This window comes from Corvus hawaiiensis, chromosome 24 (assembly GCF_020740725.1).
Source record: "Corvus hawaiiensis isolate bCorHaw1 chromosome 24, bCorHaw1.pri.cur, whole genome shotgun sequence".
Classification (NCBI taxonomy): domain Eukaryota; kingdom Metazoa; phylum Chordata; class Aves; order Passeriformes; family Corvidae; genus Corvus; species Corvus hawaiiensis.
In genome coordinates, this window is record NC_063236.1 from 2201613 (window position 1) to 2222727 (window position 21115).

Below are 21115 nucleotides of genomic sequence, written 5' to 3' on the forward strand. Positions count from 1 at the left end.
TGACCTCCAACTGCTTTGGGCAGCGGGATGTTGCTCCAGCTGAGCAGATGGCAGCTGGGAATATTGTTCCACTCTGGATTTGCTGCATCCTGTGTTGCCTTCCCTGCAGCCATTTCATGTCTTATTTCATTTGCAGCCTGTGCAAATAAACAATTTGCAAATTAAAATAATTTTCCTTGATGGAAATTCTGCTTTTGAGTCAAAAAAGATGCAAAGTTTCATTTTGGAATTCATTTAAGGGGAGTTGTTTTAAGTTCAGTGTTTCAGGACAGGATCATTCCCATAGAAAACGTTGAAATTAAATGTTTAGTTTCAAGAAATGTTTCACCCAGTGTTTCAGTGCCAGCTAAAATCACGTGTCGTGTTTGACTTGAGTGTGTCAAATTTTTCTCTGCAGATCAGGAGGAGGGAACTTGCATACAGCTTTTTGCAGCTGCTCTGCAAATTCCCAAAGTTGTGCCGGGATGGGCTCTTAGAACACTTCACTGGCAACAGAGGACACAGAGACCTGCTCAGGGCTTTTTTGGCTGCATCTTCAGCCTCAGAGTGCAGGAGATGGACTCAGCACTGGCTCATGGAGGCTCAGGAGCTGTCCTGGTGCCACGGGGATGGGTAAGGATTTGGCAAAGATATTTCATGGAGAATTCATTGGTGGTGGAGCCATGTGTTGATGTGGCCCATGGTCCAATGTGTTGTGCACACTGGGGTTAAAAACCAAAAACCATCAGATTTGACATTTTCAATAATAAAACCCAACAAATTGGGCTGCTCTGCCTCCAGCCACCACCTTGGCTCTGGGAGCTTGTCCCTATTCCCTCAAACCAGTCCGAGAAACAAGGCCAGATGCTTGAAAAGTGGAGAAAACTCTTCAATTAATGGAGCCCAACCATTCCCCCTCCATAAAACCTCCCCTTGTGCAAATGGGTTGCCCCAGCTCTCCCAAGACATTATTCCAGGCCCTTCCCAGGTGCTGGAGTGGAGCCTCGGGATGCTGATCCCACCACAGGACCATTGGGCGGGACTGTCCCTTTCCCTGCTCTGGGTCCCCACCTGCTGGAGATGCTTGCCTGGCTTGGCCAGGGCTCTCACACCTGGGCCAGGTGATGGACGAGGGGGTCCCGTTGGTGTGGGAGCTCGGAGGCGTTTCCCTGGAAAGCTGCTCTGGGGCAGAAAGTTGCACGAGGAGCTTTTTCTGGCAGACCCGGCTGATGCCTCCTCTCCTCTGCGGCCCCAGCTGGAGTTTGCAGGGATTGAGGGATAGGTCGATGGGCACCGACCATCTCCTTTTGGGACCAGCATTCCCAAAGGGCTGTGGGTCCTTCCTCATCTGCTCCCTCCTGCCCTGGCTCTTGCCTTGCCCATGGTTCTTGTCCTGCCATTGGGGCTGGATTCCCACCTTGCCTGGTGCTGCCCCATTCCTGCCGGGATCCCCACCTGGCCCTGCCGGGGAGCGGGATCAGGAGGTGCCTGTGGAGCCATGGGAGGGAGCCTGGGATTGGTGGGGGATCTTGGCTGAAACCCCCCACCCAGGCAGGTCATGGAAACCTCCCAGGGGCTGGGTGGGAACTGGGAGACCGAGTACTGTGGACACCTTGGAGGACTCCAAATGAACCTGAGGCCCTGAAGCTGCCCTTGCGGAGGAGCAGCCAGGATGTTTCATGGGATATTTGCTCGTCCCAGGGAAAGCTCGGTGTGCAAAGGCTGTGTGTGCAGATTTTGGGTGCCTTGTCCTGTGCCTGCCCCTCCAGCTGCTCTTCCCAATCAGGGCAATGCCCACCTGCTCTGTCCCCTTCCTGCTGCGATGCCAATCTCGCTGTGTCCTCGTCGTGGCGCTGATTCCAGAGGTGGGCTCCACTGATGTACAAGTTACTCCTGCTTGTACAAACTAATGGCAGAGCCATGCCCTGCCTGAGCCAGCTCATGAATCCCAAATAAACCTTTGGGAATCACCTTCTTTTTTCCGACTTCCCTGCACTTCCTTCCTCCTGCAGTCACAGGCAGAAAGGGCAACTTTGGAGGTAACCACCACAGTGGGATTCATCCAGCTTTTGGCTCAGTTCTGAGGCAGTTTTTCCTTCCTGTGCCTCAGTTCTACATCCATAGAATCATGGAATGGTTTGGGTTGGAAGGAACCTTAAAGCCCATCCAGTTCCACCCACGTGCCATGGGCAGGGCCATCTTCCATAAACCAGGTTGCTCATCCCACCCTCCTTTCCACTTGCCCCGACTTGTCCTAGAGCCCAAGTCCTAAAACTGAGTTTTGTTTCCTCAAGGAGCCAATCCTGTCTCAGGAACTGCCTTCAGGGCATCCCCAGTGCAGCAGGGCCACAGCACAGACCAACACCTGCCGCAGGAGGAGGGAAGAAAAGGCAAAACCCAGCAGAGTTTAAAAATGACAAATGCTCTTTTATTGGACCTTACAGTAGGTTAGGCCTGGAAGTGAGGAGGCTGCAGCCACGAGGACGAGGAGTTAGAAATCTTATACACACAAAGCAAAAACCTTTCCCACAAGTGCCGGAGAAAACAGAAGGGGCTGGAAGAAATCTTGAATTGCAGACAAAACCTTTGGAGGTTGTAACACATGTTGTGGACAGAGGCTTTTAGAGCCTCTTGGAGGTGTTTTCAGTGCTGAGGACCCGGGACTGTGGTTCCACAAGGCTGTGATTCACCCTTGGTATGGGATGAACGAAATGGTTGTCCCCGTTCCACACAGTGCTTCCATTTTGCTTTAAACGCCTGACTTTGAGGAGAGACCGAGGGGCGCCGCAGGGTCCATGCCCAGCCAGTTACAACCTGTGCTTCAGCCAAAGGTGCTCCAGATTCTCACGGAGGGGTCCTGGTCCCCCCCGCTGCCCCAGAGGTGAAGGACGGAGGAAGGAGAGGCTCTAGCGCAGCTATTTACACCATGATCTGCAGGGCAGGAGGCCGCAATTGCCAACGGTCATGCACTTGCCAGCCTTATCTGATGGTCTTTTTGCTGGTGGTGGTCTTGGAAACGATCCTGACGCTGCCTCCCGTGCTGGAGCTGATGCCCCGGCTGCTCCCAGAGCTGAAGGAGCTGCCTCCGCCGTAGCTGAGCCCCCCAGATCCGCCTCCAAAGCCTCCGCTACCGCCTCCAAAACCGCCGCTGCTCATGGTGTAGCCGCCGCTGCCGCTGCCGCCACCCAGGCCGAGCCCCCCGCCCAAGCCCAGGCTGCTCCCGCCGCCGTAGCCCATCCCGCTGGAGCTGCTGACCACGGCTGGGAATGAACCAGAAACACCCACGTGAGGGGACGGCTGGAGCCCCGAGGTGGGGAGACCTGCAGTGTCACCCCCTTGGTGAGGGGTGGGTGGGAAGAAGTGGAAGGGGAGGAGATACAAAGAGGTGGACGTGGGGGTGATACTCACAGACACTGACAGCTCCGACTCCTTCTCCAGCGAGCCTGTTGGGAAAGGGGGAAGTGAGCAATGATGCCAAAACCTTGTCCATGGCACCATCTAATTAGGCTTTCATGGCCTTCAGCAGGGCCTCTGCTCTGGTGGGGTGTGTCTGTGCTACAGGTGAGAGGTGACAATGCTCATTTTTATCAGTATCGGGTGCCGAGAGCTGGAGAAACAAAACTCTGCCTACACAGTTCACAGTTTCAACCATCCCTCTGTCCACCCTGGTGCTCCAGCCCCTTGGGAAGAGCTGTTTGACCCCAAGGAGATGGTCCCTGGCCAGCATACAGCAGGTCCACCTGTCCTCACCTGCTCTCCTCGCCCTCCAGCAGCTTCCTGTAGGTCGCGATCTCGATGTCCAGGGCCAGCTTGACATTCATGAGCTCCTGGTATTCCCGGAGCTGCCGGGCCAGGTCAGCCTTGGCTTTCTGCAGGGCATCCTCCAGCTCGGCCAGCTTAGCCTTGGCATCCTTGAGGGCCATCTCCCCGCGCTCCTCGGCCTCAGCAATGGCTGCTTGGAGGTTGGCACACTGGGAGTGGGGAGAACAGGCAGTTGTTTCATTTGGACCCCCCAAACCACTCTCCCAAGCATTGCTGGGGGGTTGTGGACACTGGCTGGTGGTTCCCAGGATGGCACTGAGGGCTCCTGATGGCTCTTCCTGCTGTGCCTGACCACCATCGCCTCCCACCCACCTCCTCCTGTTCAGCAGGACCATCCCCTTCCTACCTGTTTCTTCACACTGTCAATCTCATTCCGCAGCCTCTGGACCATCCGGTTGATCTCTGAAATCTCAATCTTGGTGTTCCTCAGGTCGTCCCCGTGTCTCCCGGCAGAGACCTGGAGCTCCTCGTACTGGTACACGGAAAGGAGGAGAGCACTGGTGAGCACCGGGAGCTCAGGGAAGGGTGAGGGGACTTCAGGGAACAAAGTGCAGGTCTGGATGTGGGTGGGGGACAAGATTCCTCTGAAATCTGCCCATGCAATAATGGCACTTGCCCTTAGCTCTCAATATGTGCCAGGAAGGCAGTGCCTAATGGCACAGGGGACCGGAGCATTGTCACCTACAAGAACCTGGAAGGGCAAGTGTTTAAGGCCAGTTCTACCAGTGACTCTGCAAGCCCAAGGTCAAAACATTCGAATATCTCGTCCCTGTCTCCCCTCAGCTGATGGGAAATAATTTCTGATCATTTCTGACCACAGAAATCAGTGTCACCCCGGTTACTCACCTTGTTCTGGTACCAAGCCTCAGCCTCGGCACGGCTCCGGTTGGCGATGTCCTCGTACTGCGCCTTCACCTCAGCGATGATGCTGTTGAGGTCCAGGTTCCGGTTGTTGTCCATGGACAGGACCACGGAGGTGTCGGACACTTGCTGCTGCATCTGGGACAGCTCCTGCAAAAGATGCAAAAAATGAAGTTAATGGTTTGGCGTCCATGGTGAAAACCACAGAGACGAGGTGGTTTGGGAGTGCTCCCTGCCAAGCTGTTTTCTTGCATTTCCCCTGCTCCATCTCCATTTGCCCTTTTCTAACTTATTTCTGCATTATCATTTCCAAAAGGCTCGGACCACCTTTTCCTGTGCTCCCATAGAGCCCCGGGCGTAGGATCCACGGGGCAGGAGCAGGGGGATGCTCTCCAGGAACCACTCACCGCTTCGTACAGAGCTCTCAGGAAGTTGATTTCCTCTGCCAGCGCATCGGCCTTGCCCTGGAGCTCAACCTTGTTCATGTAAGCACCATCCACGTCCTAAAGAGAAGATACCAATGGTTTCTGATGAAACCAGAACCCAAAGGGGCTTCAGGACACCAATAGGACCATGTCTGCTTCCAGGTCTGTTATGCATAGAATCGTGGAATCATGGAATGATTTGGGCTGGAAGGGACCTGAGAGCTCATCCAATTCCCACCTCTGCCATGGGCAGAGACACCTTCCATAGACCAGATTGCCTTGGACTCTTCCAAGGACGGGGCAGCCACAGCTTCCCTGGGCAACCTGTGCCAGTGCCAGCAGCTCCTTAGGCTCTTTTTTATGTCCCTGTGATCAAGGTATATTTTTAATGTAATGTTGGACATCAACTGTGAGCCAGAACCAGGTTCTTGGGCAGAAGGCAAAGCTCTGGCTCACAAGGATGTGACCAGAGACTGAGTTGAGCTGAGCTACAAGAGACCAGAAAACAGGGCAGCTCTATCAGCACAGAGAAGGTTGTGCCCGTTCCTGGCCTCAGGAGGACCCAGCCCAGGATGTGCTGATCTCATAGCTCGACCCAGCCATGAGGGTGCAGGACCCCAACTCCCACCGGCTTTGCTTGAACTCTGCAAGGTGAGTTAATTCCAGTTCCTGGCCCATAATTCCCAACCCACTCACCTTCTTGAGAACCACGAACTCGTTCTCAGCACCTGTGCGCCGGTTGATCTCATCTTCATATCTGCCAGGATAAAAGAGTGAGGGGGTTTGGATGGAATGAAGAGGTGGGAGCACCCCGTTCCCAAATCATCAGTTGTGGCTCATGGATATATTCCCTACTCCCACATGTTTATCCAGAGCAGACACAGAGCAAATATTGCTGTCTTTGAACTGTGGGACTCCATGGTGTGAGTAGTCCCAGTTAAATTAATATATTTTAATCACTGCCCATAAAGTCAAGCTCATACACAAATGTGCAGATTCAGAGCCCGTTTTGGCAGGCAGCAGGAGCAGCCATTCCCCGTGACCTTCGCTCCAAGCAAAGTTATGCAAAAGGCTTTCAACAAAGCTGCTCTGCAATGCCTACAAATGTATAATAAAGCAGTCATTTGATATTTGATATTATAATAATGCTAATGGCTCTGAAGAACCCACTGCAGCGTTTAATTAAAACAAAAACTCCATGGTTATGCAAGAGAGGATCATTACAGCTCTCATAGCGTTTCTGTGGAACTTTTTATGGCTCTGAGCAACATCCTCTCATCAGATAATCAGGGCAGGGCTTAGCTAGAAAGTAGACAAAACATGCAGGCTCTTGAGACAAAGACCTGGCTTTCAAAGGCAGGTTCGTGCCAGTCCTCTCACCGATATTGGCAGAGCTTTCCCTGCAGACGGAGCTCTGAGTGGACAAGGGAAGAGGTGGGAATTAGCCAGTGGACTGGGAACCAACTCTAGACTTGAGAATTAAATGTGTTCTCTTTTCCAGGAGGTAACTGATATCCAGGCTGTAGAATTGATCATTTGGGGCCTGACCAGTATTTCTAAAAGCCTAGAACACTTTTCAAGACCTCAAATGCACCCAAAACTACACCAGAGGCTCTGCCACTCCCTCCTGTTGGATCTAAGCGTCATCGCCAGCCCCTCTCTCAAAAATCTGTCTCTTCCCATTCTTAACTACCTAATATTTACATATTCCAGCCCTGCAGGGTGATTCTCAAATTTGCAGTCAGCCAGGGCTGGTTGAAGAAGAGACAGATTCTGCTCAGCCAAATAAAAGTCAACAACCTCACCTAAAAATCCCCCCCAAAACCCCCTCCAGGCAGCAGCTGCTGACTGGTGTGTCCCGGGAATGATCCGTCCTCCCTCCACCTGATCCTGCGGCTCAGCAGGGGCTTAATTCCCTCCCCAGGGAAATTTTTGGCAAAGGGCTGATCATCTTCCAGCTGATGGGAGGTGACAGGCTGAGCACTCACCTGGGCCCTCGAGAAGGGCTGGAATTTCCTTCACAAAATGGGAAATGGGGGATTTTTGAGCTGGAAGTTTATGGCTAAGTTTCATTCCGGTTTTGCCTATTATTCTCACGATTTATTAATTTTTCTGTCTCCAGGTATTTTATTTCAGGAGACTCCAGGGATCAGACCATGACCTCTGTTACGCTAGAGCTGTTTCCTGGGAATTCTGTGCTAAACGCTGATCTTGCTCGTGATAAATGTAAAATAACAAGGGGTAATTCTGGGAGCGTGTTTCATGCTGGGAAGAGGAAGCCGGATCAAACACCATGTGTGCACCAGCAGGAATGAGCCACCTGCCCGGATTTTCCTGGCTGGAATGATTTATGCTGCAGAACGCGATTCCTTACTTGTTCTTGAAGTCTTCCACCATGTCCTGCATGTTGCGGAGCTCGGAGTCCAGGCGGCCCCTCTCTCCCACCAGGCTGTCGAGCTGCCGCCGGAGGTTGTTGATGTAGGCTTCAAAAATGGGCTCCAGGGACTTCCTGGTAACAGTGTGACCCTGCTCTTGGAGGAGGCTCCACTTGGTCTCCAGCACCTTGTTCTGTTGCTCCAAAAAGCGCACCTGGGGAGGAACAAAACCAGGGACATGTGTGGACAGCACAGAAAACCTCACAACTGCCAGGAAAAGGTGGGATCGCCAACGAAAAGGTCAACAGACGTTGGGACAATCAGAGGGGAATTATTAGGAGTGTCCCACTTTAGGGCATTGGATTCTCAAAAGTATCAGAAGCTTCTGGAGATGTTTAGCAAGACTTTTTCAGGAGTTTTAATCAGGCCAAACACCTGTACTTGCAACTTTAATGTTTCTCGCCCCAGTAGATGCTCAGCCCACCTTCCTGGTTTAAACTGGTTCTATCCCATTGTAGAGAAGAAGATCCATCCACCCCAGGATGGTTTTTACAGGGAAGAGAGAGAATTACTTTGTCAATAAAATAAAGGCGCTGAAAAACTCATCCTTGCTAAGAGGAAACATGAAACAGTTCTCAGTTTTCAGCCAAGCCCACGTTGTTTTTCAGCTGGGATCAGTTCAGGCAAGTCCCTAAATCCAAAGGAAGTTTCTTCCTGAAGTTTTTTTTCCTGAGGCAACTGATAGCATGCCTGGCTTGATGGTTCAGACCAAACTCTCACCTTGTCGATGAAGGAGGCAAATTTGTTGTTGAGGGTCTTGATCTGCTCCCTCTCCTGCGTTCGCACCTTCTGGATTTCCGGATCGATATCCAGCTTGAGGGGTGCCAGGAGGCTCTGGTTGACAGTCACTTCGTGGATGCCACCAGGTGGGCAAACAGGGAACCCGGGGCCACCTCGGCCACCGAATCCGGGCCCTCCCAGCCCAAATCCACTTCCCAGCCCATAGCCACCACCGGCAGCAGCTCCTCCTAAGCCAAAGCCAGCTCCTGCTCCACCACCATAGCCAAGACCAAAGCCGTATCCACCCCCGGCTCCGCTCCGTAGACCTCCACCAACCGAGCTGTAGGAAATTCTTTTGCTTCCACCTAAGTTATAGAGACTTCTGCTGCCGAAGCCACCGCCAGCTCCAAAACCTCCTCCACCTCCAGCTCTTCCTCCTCCAACTCTGGAGACAGAGACAGAGCTAAAACTGCTTCTGGTCCCACCACCACCACCTCCTACGATAGCAGAGCCTGAGCTAAAGCCCCTCATGCCCCCTCCAGTAGATGATCTGAAAGAGATCCGGCTCATGGTTGGTTCAGTTGGGAAGACAAAGGGTAGGAGACAGGAAAACAAAAAAAGGCTGCGCAGCAGGAAAAGAGCAGAGGGCAATGGAGACAGAAACCCCTGTAATGGGAGAGCTTGGGAGCCTCCTCTTTTATCTGCTTGGAAAACTTGGCACGGGACTTCAGAACTTGACGTGCCTTGCAGCAACTTGCCTTGTCAAACACACCTCGGCTACGGCGAGGCGCTGAAAAATGCATTGTTTGCAGGCAGGAAAGTAACGGCAAGAGGGAGCTCCCCCCTCCACCAAAGCCGCCGCTCTGAGTCATTAAATTAGAATTGAATGGGACGAGGTCTGCACTCAGGGGCAGGATGCAACATGATTCCTGAGACCCTGGGAGCCGCTTTCCCTCAGGCAAGCCAAGGACTCGCTCGCTTGAGCAAAGCGAAGATTTTGCAAGATGAATTTTAAGGTTTAACACGTTGCATAGGCAAGAAAAATAGGGGCTTTTCCAGGGTTTCCAGCTCTGCGACTAGCCATGCATGTCCTGTTGTTGGCTCGGGAAAGTTGGGTCTGAAGGTGGTTTTAATGATCAGTGCTGATGTTGTGATTTTTTTTTAATATTCAAGTTTGATTTTTTTTTTCTGGATCTAAATGATCATGGGCTTGAAGAGATGAGCTGAGTGGAAGCTGTGTCATGGCAGTGTTTTCTGGGATCTTACCAAAAATCATCTCCCCTTGTTCCAGGGGAAACTGAGGAAATAGTTAACATGACTTTGAAAGACAGCAAGTAAATGCCTTTTCCAAAATCACGTCAAAATAGACTGAGTAGTACTTTCCTTAATAGAGACTTATAAAACACTATTAAAAAGCTGCTTGAAATGACTGTGGTTCTGTAGGACCTCCTTGTCAGGCTCAGGGTTCAAAAGCTCCCTATGAAGTGGTATTTTTATCACTTTTTCTGCTCCCCACCTTTTATTTATCCAACAGTTTCCACGTCATTGCTGGCTCTCCAAGATGTTCCATGGAGGGGAATTCACCCACTTTCCTTCCCACCCCCTCCTTCACTCCACTGAGATCACACAGTTGGAAAAACTTTCTAAAATAGCTTTTGCCTCTTGATGTTGCTCCTGGGTGAACCCTTGTGGAGGAGTTTCAACCCCCACAATGAGTCTGGGCTGTGTAAAGGCTTGAGAGTTGGGGATCCTACTCTTGTGTCCATGAAGAGCTGGACATGAGATACAGGAGAAGAAATTCCCTCATTCCCCAAATACTTTTGTGAACTGGATTCTGCCCACTGGCCAGGGCTGCCCACCTTAACCAAGTGAAGGAATTGTGAAAGACAGAGAGATGAGACCCTGAGCCAAAAAAATTCCCAAATTCATCTGCGTGAGCAAAAAGTGCCGGAGCTCAATCCAAAAGGAGGAGCTGAAGGGGTTCGGCTGCATCTCAGAGCTTGTTTGTGTTGATGTGTTTCCAACCTCTGCTTTTTTTCCGTCTGGGAACTTGAAAGAACCTGAGCAGGAGGGGTTTGGTTGGGTTTGGTTGGGCTTTGTCTCCTTGAATCAGAAAACAGCAGCGCTCCCAACTCCCATCTCCTTCGAGTGTTCCCGATTCCAATAGTGAGTCACCGGTGCCCGCGGGCGTGATCAGAGCCGATCCTTGATGGGCTGATCCAAGATCCCTCCCGCTGACCGGGAGGCGGCTGGGCTGTAGCAAGGGGGTGCTCTCGCCCCGGGAGTGGAGATGTGGCAATGTCCTGCATGCTGGAAATGCAGCATTTCGCTGGGAAAACTTCACCCCAGGCTCCATCCAAACCCAACGATCCCCGATTTCACAGCGGCAGGAACCTTAGCCATGAGACCTCTGGGCGCTGAAAATAAACAGAGTGATACCGAAAATAAATAAACTCTGTTCCAAGCATGGCACATCCATGGAGATTTGCTTTCCTACGCCTGCCCATGTGAACTGGCACAATTGTGCTGGGAGCCTGTGGACAGGGGCCAGGCAGGGAACCTGCCTTTGACTCCCAAATCGCTTATGCAAAGTCACACCTGGGAACAGGAGCACAGGTTTTAATTAAAGCAGAGCGAAAGGATTCATGTGGAAGGGAGTCATTACTTCTCCAGCTCTTCTAGGAAAGCCTGTTGCTTCAGACAATGGCAATTAACTGGAATATTACAAAGGATTTGGAAGAGCAAAGCAAATGATGTTTTAGGCACCAAAACAAGGAAAATTCTTGTGAAATCTCTCGGTCCCTCACACTTTCCTTTCTTGGTTTGCATCGCTCACATGCAGTGTCCCACTGAAAATGCTCAGGGCTGCAGGGGGGCTGTGCTGGCCCCTCAGGTGCGACAGCTCCCTGTGGAGAGGCAGGACAAGTCGTGGGGGGTTGCCTGGGAGGTGAGGGCACTGCAGAGAAAGGGGAGGAGGAACAGGGCTCCTGTCTGCAGGAGCTCAGCCGCCTCTGAGCTCCAATTTGCTCTTTTTTTCAGCAGGGGCTGGAAAAAAGATGTTAAAATCTCTCCAGGTTTGTTAAGGTTGGGGTGTCATGAGCTGTGTTAAATCCTCACACCTGACCTGTGCAATTCAACGAGCTCAAAAATCGAGGTGACTCAGAGTTTATTTTTAACCTTCACTGGTTTTTTGGCCTGTCTGCAACATCCTCTGGACAGCAGGGACCGAGCAGTCTTGGTGGATGACAGGTTGACCATGAGCCAGCAGTGCATCCCTGCAGCCAGAAGGCCAATGGCATCCTGGGATACCTCGGGAAGAGCGTGGCCAGCACGTCACGGAGGGCATCCTGCCCCTCTACTTGGCCCTGGTGGGGCCATGTCCGGAGTGTTGGGTTCTACTCTGGACTCCACTGTTCCAGAAGGGCAAAGAGCTCCTGGAGAGGGTCAAGTGGTAGCCACAAAGGTGATGAGAGGCCTGGAGCATCTCTTTGATGAGGAGAAACGGCAGGAGCTGGGCGTGGTCAGTCTGGAGAAGAGAGGACTGACAGGGGATCCAAACAACCACAGGAATGTCCAAATATGCATACAAAGATCTCGTTTGAGAGAGTCTCTCATCAATCCATGTGAACGTCTCCAGACTGTTCAGTGGTGCCCAGCGACAGGACAAGGATCCCAGAAACCCGGAGGTGGGAAAAGCCCTCCAGGATCATCGAGTCCAAGCTGTGCCCGATGCCCACCTCGTCACCAGCCCAGAGCACTGAGTGCCATGTCCAGTCATTCCCTGGACACCTCTAGGGATGGTGATTCCACCACCTTCCTGGGCAGGGAGAAGTCATAGCCATAAACTAGAACACAAGAAATTCCACCCCAACATGAGGAAGAACTTCTTTCTGTGGAGGTGGCAGAGCCCTGGAAGAGCTGCCCAGGGAGGGCATGGATTGTCCCTCTCTGGAGATATCCCAAGCCCACCTGGATGCCCTCCAGTGCCACCTGCTCCAGGTGTCCCTGCCTTGGCAGGGGGTTGGACTGTATGAGCTCCAGAGGGTCCTTCCAACCCCAACTATTCTGGGATTCTGAGTAAAGTTTTGTCTCTGGATTTGGTCTTTCACTGAGGCTCCTCTGATTTCCTGGGCAAAGGGGATGAGATGTTCCCATGTTTTGGTGCACCTGGGTTTGAGTGAGGTTTTGCTGAAGCGTCTCCTTTGAACTTGCCGGGACATGCTGGCATGTGTGCTCTTGCTCCCTCCCGAGTTCCTGCTCCCTCCCGAGTTCCTGCTCCCTCCCGTGCTCCTGCTCCCTCCCGAGTTCCTGCTCCCTCCCGTGCTCCTGCTCCCTCCCGAGTTCCTGCTCCCTCCCGTGCTCCTGCTCCCTCCCGAGTTCCTGCTCCCTCCCATGCTCCTGCTCCCTCCCGTGCTCCTGCTCCTTCCCGTGTTCCTGCTCCTTCCTGTGCTCCTGCTCCCTCCCGAGTTCCTGCTCCCTCCCGTGTTCCTGCTCCTTCTCGAGTTCTGCCCGGAGTTATTCAGGGCCAGGATGTTGTGAGGTCAGGGCAGAGCAAAGCGTCTGAGCCTTTGAAATTCAATAAGGGCTTTGCAATATCGTTTGGCCGAGGGTTTTTTCTCCACTTTCTCTTGGTTTTATTCTCCTTTTGCAATGACTGACTGAAATATCTGCATCAGTGCTGCTGTTGTGCTCCAGCACCCATCCCCAACCCAGATCTTCCAGATAAAGCCTCCCCCAGAGCCCTGCAGACACTTGGGATTGCTCTGGCTTTTTAAGAAAGCAAAAATTAAATCCTGAGGTTTTTCCTGGCTGCGCCAAACCCTCCCTTCCACGGAAGAAAAGCTTTTGGATTAACCCCAATAAGTTAAGAAATGACTGGTGATTAATTAGCTTGTCACTTACGGATAAACCTCCACCCTCCTTCTCTTCCTCGTCTTCCTCCTCCAGTTTTCTCCAATTCTTCAATTTATTTTTGGACAACCGATTTCAAGATTTTAATTATAATTTAATCAGAATTCCAAAGCTTTTCCCTGCCTCCAGCTTATTCTGATGAAGGTTGGGAATATTTTGTATTGCTGGTTCTGGTTTAGAATAAAAAGATAAATAAAAAGAACAAATAAATTACAATCTGGTTTTATTGGACACATTCCAAAAAGAGAGAGGAAGGGAAACATGGAGTCGCGTCACTACTGCGGAAGTATAACAAGCTGCAATTTTCGTTTTTAATGGTGCTTTCCAAAAATACAAAGACACAGTGGAAGGCCAGAGGGGTAAATTCCACCAGAAAAGGGGAAAATAGATTTGGGACGCTGGAGTTCCTTTGGGATCCTGCTCTCGACTGCCTCATTTCCCACCCACTGGGATGGAACCTGCTGCACTTCCCAGTTGCCCAAAAGTCTTTATTTTGGCAGAGGAACCCACACAGAGAGGAGATGCTGGAATTCCCCCAGGAGCAGTGGACAGGGTCCTTCAGGAAGCTTTTCCAGTGTGATTTTCACAGTCTCAGACTCTCCCCACCTGCTGCAACCAAGGTCGTGGGGAAAGACAGCAAGACTGGGACTGTTGGAGGATTTGGGAATTTTTGAAGACATTCCAGCAAAACCTTGCATGGGACAGAACAAAACCCCCATTTAACTGCAAACAATGGACTTGCTTTTGAAGGACTCGTTGTCTCAAACGTTATTTAGAATTTAAAAATCCTTTTATTTTGAAAACAAGCCCTTTTCTATCGGTTCTGGATCAATCACTGGTGAATCCTCTGACAGAAACCACCCCCGAGGTTACGTGTAAGGTGCCACTGCAGGCAAACTCATTTAAGAAGAGAAAGGACAGGAATGGGAGAGTGATCTGGGAAAAGCTTTTTGATAAGCTCGTGAATTCTCATCTGTGGGTGGAGGCATCTCAGGCTGCTGCTCGAACATGAGTGCTCTGAATGCCTGGTCAGGCTCAAGAGCCTGAGCTGACTCAGCAGCAAAACTTGGCAATATCTGGAAGAATCTTATCTTTCAAAACTTGGCTGTGAATGGAGGAAAGAGGGATTTTCCATCTCACAAGAGTGACTCAGAATGAAGGATATTTTAAGAGGGACATTACAAGCCACTGCCTGGGATCTTTGAGTGGCCTCCAGGGGGATTTCTACACAGCAGAAAAAAACCCCAGATCTGTGATGAAGATGAGCTTCTCCTGTGAAGGAGCAAGTTGGGCTCATCCCAGCAGTGAAGGCAAGGCAGGGTGAGCTAAACACACGTTCCCAGCCCATCCCTGGGCTTCTGGGGGCCAGAACTGAGCTAAAACCCTCCCTGCTATCTGCTCTGTTTTAGCTGATGGCTGTGGGTGGCCACAATCACAAACTGCTTGGCCTTATTAAAAACAAACAAGTAGAAAACCAAACCAGTTCCCCATTCAGAACAATCATTTAAGCCTGTGTTTTCCTTTTACTCCTGTTTCAGGGACTTGGAGAGCTCTGGTTGCCGTGTGTTCCACTGCTTTTCTTGACCTGAGATCCAAATGCGTGGGAACTACAGAGCAGAAGCAGGGCAGAGGCAGCTGGAGGGGTGGAGGTGGGTGAGAATGGGGCAGGAGGAACAGAGGAACCACGGGAGGGTCTGGGCTTGGCTTTATTCGTGCTCTGTGGCATTCTTCAGGCTTTGGCTTTTTATGCTCTTTTTGCTGGAGGAGGTTTTGGAGACGATTTTCACACCTGGGTTGGTGCCTTTTGCACTTCCAGAGCTGAAATTCCCTCCGCTGGTGCTCAGGGCGCTGCTGCTGCCTCCGGCATGGCTGTGGCTGCCAGCAGTGCCCAGACCACTCCCTCCTCCAAATCCACCTCCAAGACCAACTCCAGTCCCAAATCCAAGTCCTCCTCCGCTTCCAAAGCTGTAGCTTCCTCCTCCTCCTCCTCCTCCTCCTCCTCCACTGCCAGCTCCAAGACCGAAACCACTCCCGCCTCCTCCTCCAAGGCCAAAACTGCTCCCGCCGCCTCCTCCAAGGCCAAAACTGCTCCCGCCGCCTCCTCCAAGGCCAAAACCGCTTCCAACACCTCCTCCAAGACCAAAGCTGCTTCCACCACCTCCTCCAAGGCCAAAACCACTTCCTCCGCCTCCTCCACTCAGGCTCAGTCCACCAAATCCTCCTCCTAAGCCAGCTCCACCAGCCATGCCGGAGCTGGAGCTGATGACTGCTGCAAGGAAAAGCAACCAGAGGGTTGGACATCTGCTCGGCAGTCATGGAATCATGGGATGGGCTGGGCTGGAAGGGGCCATAAAAGTCATCCCATCCCACCCCCTGCTATGAGCAGGGACACCTTCCACTATCCCAGGTTGCTCTAGGCCCCATCCAGCCTGGCCTTGGACACATCCAGGGACGGGGCAGCCACAGCTTCCCTGGCAGTCACCCAGTTCCAGGAAGCACCCACAGGATTTGAGCCCAACTTCCATCCCCTGCACAAGCCCCTAATGACAGTGGAGGGATCCAAAATCCTATGTGGGGCAAAACTTCCCTTTTCCCAAGCTTGCTCCCAGGCCTTGTTCCCAAAGCCAGACTTTGGGATCCAGAACTGTGATACTTACAGTAGCTGATGGGGTTCAGTCCCTCCCCGCTGAGCCTGTTGGGGGATTAGAGGACATTAGAGCAAAATTACGGAGACAGGCAGAGGAACCAACCTCTGATGGGAAAAGTGATAGTCACCAGTATCCCCACAAGGATCTTGTTCCCACCTGCTCTCCTCGCCCTCCAGCAGCTTCCTGTAGGTCGCAATCTCAATGTCCAGGGCCAGTTTGACATTCATGAGCTCCTGGTATTCCCGGAGCTGCCGGGCCATGTCAGCCTTGGCTTTCTGCAGGGCATCTTCCAGGTCAATCATCTTTGCCTTGGCGTCCTTGAGAGCCATTTCCCCGCGCTCCTCAGAGTCTCCGATGGCTGTCTGCAGGGTGGCACACTGCAAGGGAGGGGGGGCTTGGAAAGCTGCTCTTCCCTTTGAGTGAGAGTCACCCAAGGAAGAAACCCATTCTGGCCGGGGCGTTCATGGAAAATGTTCTGGCTGAGCTAAAGTGGCTGGAGTTGAAGAGCCAGACTGGTGAAAACCACTCAATAGTTAAATTTTACAGTGTGGAGCCCTTTCCAGGAGGGAATTCAACACCTTCAGTGACGGTGCAAAAGTCCCAGATCAGCAAAGCTGAGCTGTGGTGTTGAGGGACAACAGAATGGGGCTCTGTCGTCTCCTTTTGCCATTCCTACCTGGTTCCTCGTGTTCTCTATCTCAGAGCGGATTCTCTGGATGAGCCGGTTGAGCTCTGAGATTTCACCCTTCGTGTTGCGCAGGTCATCACCGTGTTTCCCAGCCGTAGCCTGCAGCTCCTCAAACTGAGGTGAGAAGGAAGATGGAACCTGAACCGTCTGAGGTGTCTGTCTGGACAAGACGTGGCTCAAACAGCCCTTCTTAGGGACAGCAGGGATTTCCTGTGGCAATGATGGGTCAACTCACCTTGGTTTGGTACCAAGCCTCAGCCTCGGCCCGGCTCCGGTTGGCGATGTCCTCGTACTGAGCTTTGACCTCGGTGATGATGCTGCTCAGGTCCAGGTCCCGGTTGTTGTCCATGGACAGGATGACGGCGGTGTCAGACACTTGGGCACTGAGCTGGGCCAGCTCCTGTGGGAAGCACACGGGAGCTGCACTTACCTCCCCCAAGCCCCAGAGTGGTGGCAGTCCCCAGCCAAAGACAGTGGCAGGACAGGAATTGAGGATTTGTCTGTACCGCCTCGTAGAGGGCTCGAAGGAAGTTGAGTTCATCACTCAAGGCATCCACCTTGGCCTCCAGCTCCACCTTGTTCATGTAAGCAGCATCCACGTCCTGGAAAAGAGCAGCTATGGGGGCACCTGTGGCACCTGGATCCTCTGCTCATCCAGGAAGAAGTTCCTTGGCACAGCCAAGAAATGGCCAAGCCTGGAGACGAGGCTGCCCCTTCCCCTGCTGCCTGGTAGAGAAGCTGTGCTTGGCACACCCCTCTGGAAGAGCACCAAGAGGGCACCTCTTGCCCCAGAAAAGTGCTGTGTGTAATTTGGAAATGGATAAGGAGGGAGGTCCTGGCTCTTTGGCCTTGGTACCTGGGATTCCCAGCACGACTGATCCCCTCTGTCTCTACATGGTCTGCTTTGCACCTGGGTGTGTTGTGGGATGGGAGTGGGAGGAGATTTTGCTTCCCTCCTACAAGCCCCTCCATTCCTTTCCCACAATACCACGATCAAACAGTGATTTAAAACCCTTCTAAAGGATGAGGATGCAGCTCCATGAGATCTCTCATCCCTCAGGATATTCCCAGTCTGTGCAATGGTTGGGGTTGGCTCAGCAATCAGTTGTCTCACCCACCTTCTTGAGCACCACAAATTCGTTCTCTGCTGCCGTGCGCCGGTTGATTTCCTCTTCGTATCTGCAGGGGTAAGGGGAAAGAGGTGCTGGGTCAGACTCGGGAAGCAGAACAGGTGTCCACGTAGGACTGCAAGGTGATCTGGACTGGGGGTGGCATCTCCAAATCAGCCTCCTGGGAATTGTCCAGCTCAAATGTGTGAGATTCCCATTTCTCAAAGGGCTGAAAGGACATTTTTGACTTAATGCAGACAGAACAAGGAAGGTGAAGCTGGTTTAGAGGATTTTGCTTTGCAAGAGCCATCACGAGGTGCTGTGTCCTGGCTGAGTCTCCATTTTTTGCTGGGAAAAATGTCAATGGACCCTTTTTGGTGCTGTTGAGGAAAATGGGTCCTGCAGGGAGAGATACGTCTGAGCAGGGGTATTGGAGGTGATTAGTGATGTTCTATGTTACGCATTGGAGTACAAACTGGAGGAAGTTTTTCCCCTTTCCTGGAGAAATCTCCGTTAATACTTCAGGCTGGATATTTGCCTTTCAGAATTTGAATTTTTTGAGATTAATCATAGAACCATAGAATCAAAGAATCATAGAATGACAGAATTCTAGAATCACAGATTCAGCTGAGTTGGAAGGGATGCATCAGGATCGTTGAGTCTGACTCCTGACCCTGCACAGGCCACCCCACCAATCCCACCCTGTGCCTGGGAGCAGTGTCCAACCGCTCCTGGAGCCCTGGCAGCCTTGGGGCCGTGCCCACTCCCTGGGGAGCCTGGGCAGCACCTGACCACCCTCTGGGTGAAAATTCCCATTGCTCAATGTTCAGCTGAACCATTTACACCCCATTTCACACTCACTTGTTCTTGAAGTCCTCCACGAGGTCCTGCATGTTCTTCAGCTCCCCATCTATGCGTCCCCGCTCATTGAGCAGGTTGGCCAACTGCCGCCGCAGGTTGTTGATGTAGGCCTCAAACAGCGGGTCCAGGTTGCTCTTGCTGGAGTTGTTTTTTTGGCCCTGCTCCTGCAGAAGGGTCCATTTGGTCTCCAGCACCTTGTTCTGCTGCTCCAGGAAGCGAACCTGAGCATTGGGAAGCAGAAGAGGCTTAGGCAGAAGATATCTGTGAGCTGACAGCCAGTATTCAGTAACTGGCAGTGATGCACAGCAGGAGCCAAGGGATTCCCAAGCTAAGAGTTTCCAAACTGGGAATATCCTCTGGATTATCCAGGGCTGTGTTAGCCCAGCCTGTAGCTGAGCAAATCCACCCTCAGTGGAGAGTTCTCTCCAGAGGCAATTTAATTTAGGAAGCCAACAAGCAATGGTAAGAAAACTTGGGTTCAGGTCTTTCTTCATCAGACAGTGAAGTTCTTCTTTCACACCCTCTGGGGTTTCTTTCTTTGTAAGGTATTTATGTTCCTTCGTTAAAGCTAAGGTCTGAGTACTAATGCAAAAAGGCTTAATTGCCTTTCCTTTTGCTCACACATACAACATATTTATCCAATTAAAAGCCAAGGAAGGACTTGAGCAGTTGAGTCAATTGGGTCAATATATAAAGGATTTCACCTTGCAGGCAATAAACAAGGACCAACACATCTGCTGCGATTGCCCAGAGAGGGAGTTTGGTTGAGCCCCTAGACCTGGACCCAAAACTGGCTTATTCCGTTTCAGCTAATCTGTGTTATTTCTCAGGCACAAAATCTGGATCTAATCCTACAGTTTTCTTGTCTTGTTTTCTCCCCTGTAACTGTTCATAAGGACATTATTGTTTGAGGGAATTAACAAAGGCATGCAGGGAGGAAATGGGTGAAGGACTGGAGATCTCTGAAGTCCTATTTTTATACCTACTAGACCCCCACTCCCCCTCTACCACAGATCCACAGCACCCAGCGAGGTCTTACCTTGTCAATGAAAGAAGCAAATTTGTTGTTGAGGGTCTTGATTTGCTCCTTCTCATCTTTCCGCACCTGTTGGATGTTTGGATCTATCTCCAGGTTCAGTGGTGCCAGCAGACTCTGGTTGACAGTCACTTCTTGGATTGTACCCACTCCAGATGGGCCACCAGAAAATCCCACCGGGTTCCTGCCACCACCCAGCCCCCCAGGAAATCCTCCCAGCCCCACCAGTCCACCCAAGCCAAACCCTCCACCACCTCCCTGCCCACCACTAAAGCCAAGCCCACCAGCACCTCCACCAAAGCCAAATCCACCACCTCCACCACCAAGCCCCAGCCCAAGCCCACCACCAGCTCCGCCACCACCAAGCCCATAGCCCCCCCCACCACCGCCACCTCCCAGGCCGGAGCCACCGGCAGCTCCACTCCCAAAAGCCGCTCTGAAGCTGCTTCCAACCCCGATGGAAATCCTCTTGCTACCACCAAGGTTGTAGAGGCTCCTGCTGCCAAAACCTCCACCAGCACCAGCACCACCTCCTCCAATGAGCCTCCCAAAGCCACCTCCGCCTCCTCCCGATCGTGACACAGAGCTAAAGCCAGCCCTGTTGCTGCTTGGAATCATGGCCGAGGCAGCGCTGTAGGATCGGCCTCCACCTCCTGCCCTCATGCTGAGCGTCCGGTTCATCGCGGCAGCAGAGAAGGGCCCTGCACAGCCAGAGAGACTCCACAGCTCTCTGAGGAAAGGGAATATGGGTGCCCCTTTTATCCCCCAGGGATCTGGGCTTGGTTGCATGGAAGTCCAGTGATCAATTTAGTGCCTTCATGGTTTTGACGTGCCAGGAGGCAGCTGTCTCCCTGAGACTTGTTAAACCCTGATTGCACCCAAACACACCTCCTAGGGCTGGATCTGCTCAGCTGGAAGAGTTACCTAACGCCCAGATTTCTGGCAGGGGAGCTCAGCCTGATGCAAAGCCTCTGTATCCTCACAGAGATTGTTTATTTTATTTCATATTATTTTGCCTAACCCTGGAAGTGTCCAAGGCCATGTTGGGAGGGGCTTGGAGCAACCTGAGTTGGTGCAAGGTGTCCCTGCCCATGGTGGGGTGGAATGAGATGGTCTTTGAGATCCCTTCCAACCCAAACCATTCTGGGATTCCATGATTCTGCATAATTTCCTCACTGTGAAAGAAAATAATTTTAAAATGTTATAAAACCAGAAATAAAGTCTTGCATCCCCCAGTTCTAATTAAAAGATGCAGCACATCAACACAGAGATCAGTGGAGAGTCCTCTGGACTGACTCGAGTGAAGGACAGTGAGAACAAAATGGTTAAATCTGAACAAAAATATTTCATGGGGTTTCTTCACCTGAAGGCAGAAGGCAGCTTGATGTTCATGAAACCTGACATCCCTTTTGGGGCTCTAATTGATCCAGTCTGCTGTTCCCACTCCCTGGGCAGGGACCATCTCATTGGGATGACTTGACAAAGTGGTCCTGATCAAGTTTTCCTCTTTCCCCTTTCCAGATTTAAATATCACCTCAAGTTTTGTCCATTTATATTCGTTATTTAGCCTATGGCAGGTTTTCTAGGCTTCTCTTCCTTGCATTTCCAGAGGACAACTCC

The 21115-nt window shown here is 51.8% G+C and overlaps 2 protein-coding genes across 2 annotated transcripts; both read right to left on the reverse strand.

Annotated features, from left to right (window-relative positions):
* Nucleotides 1-2385: 2385 nt before the first annotated feature.
* Nucleotides 2386-8921, reverse strand: LOC125337741 (keratin, type II cytoskeletal 5-like). Its single transcript, XM_048327807.1, has 9 exons — nt 8243-8921; nt 7462-7676; nt 5784-5844; nt 5070-5165; nt 4648-4812; nt 4148-4273; nt 3730-3950; nt 3388-3422; nt 2386-3239 (listed from the first exon to the last, which is right to left on the reverse strand). The coding sequence occupies exons 1-9, from the start codon at nt 8810-8812 to the stop codon at nt 2959-2961; spliced, it is 1770 nt and encodes a 589-aa protein (XP_048183764.1). The 5' UTR covers nt 8813-8921; the 3' UTR covers nt 2386-2958.
* Nucleotides 8922-13407: 4486 nt separating this feature from the next.
* On the reverse strand, nt 13408-20288 carry LOC125337732 (keratin, type II cytoskeletal 5-like). The gene is made up of 9 exons (XM_048327794.1): nt 19499-20288; nt 18460-18680; nt 17608-17668; nt 16996-17091; nt 16725-16889; nt 16478-16603; nt 15958-16178; nt 15811-15845; nt 13408-15422 (listed from the first exon to the last, which is right to left on the reverse strand). Exons 1-9 carry the CDS (start codon nt 20282-20284, stop codon nt 14860-14862), a joined length of 2274 nt encoding a protein of 757 aa, XP_048183751.1. The 5' UTR covers nt 20285-20288; the 3' UTR covers nt 13408-14859.
* Nucleotides 20289-21115: the final 827 nt, after the last annotated feature.

Coding starts and splice junctions, on each gene's coding strand:
- LOC125337741 (XM_048327807.1), bottom strand. CDS start 8,812: ATGAGCCGGATCTCTTTCAGATCATCTACTGGAGGGGGCATGAGGGGC. Junction 5,166..5,783: donor AGTTCGTGGTTCTCAAGAAG/GTGAGTGGGTTG, acceptor TCTTCTCTTTAG/GACGTGGATGGTGCTTACAT. Junction 4,274..4,647: donor AGGCTTGGTACCAGAACAAG/GTGAGTAACCGG, acceptor TCCGTGTACCAG/TACGAGGAGCTCCAGGTCTC.
- LOC125337732 (XM_048327794.1), bottom strand. CDS start 20,284: ATGCAACCAAGCCCAGATCCCTGGGGGATAAAAGGGGCACCCATATTC. Junction 17,092..17,607: donor AATTTGTGGTGCTCAAGAAG/GTGGGTGAGACA, acceptor GCTCTTTTCCAG/GACGTGGATGCTGCTTACAT. Junction 15,846..15,957: donor CTGGAGGGCGAGGAGAGCAG/GTGGGAACAAGA, acceptor ATCCCCCAACAG/GCTCAGCGGGGAGGGACTGA.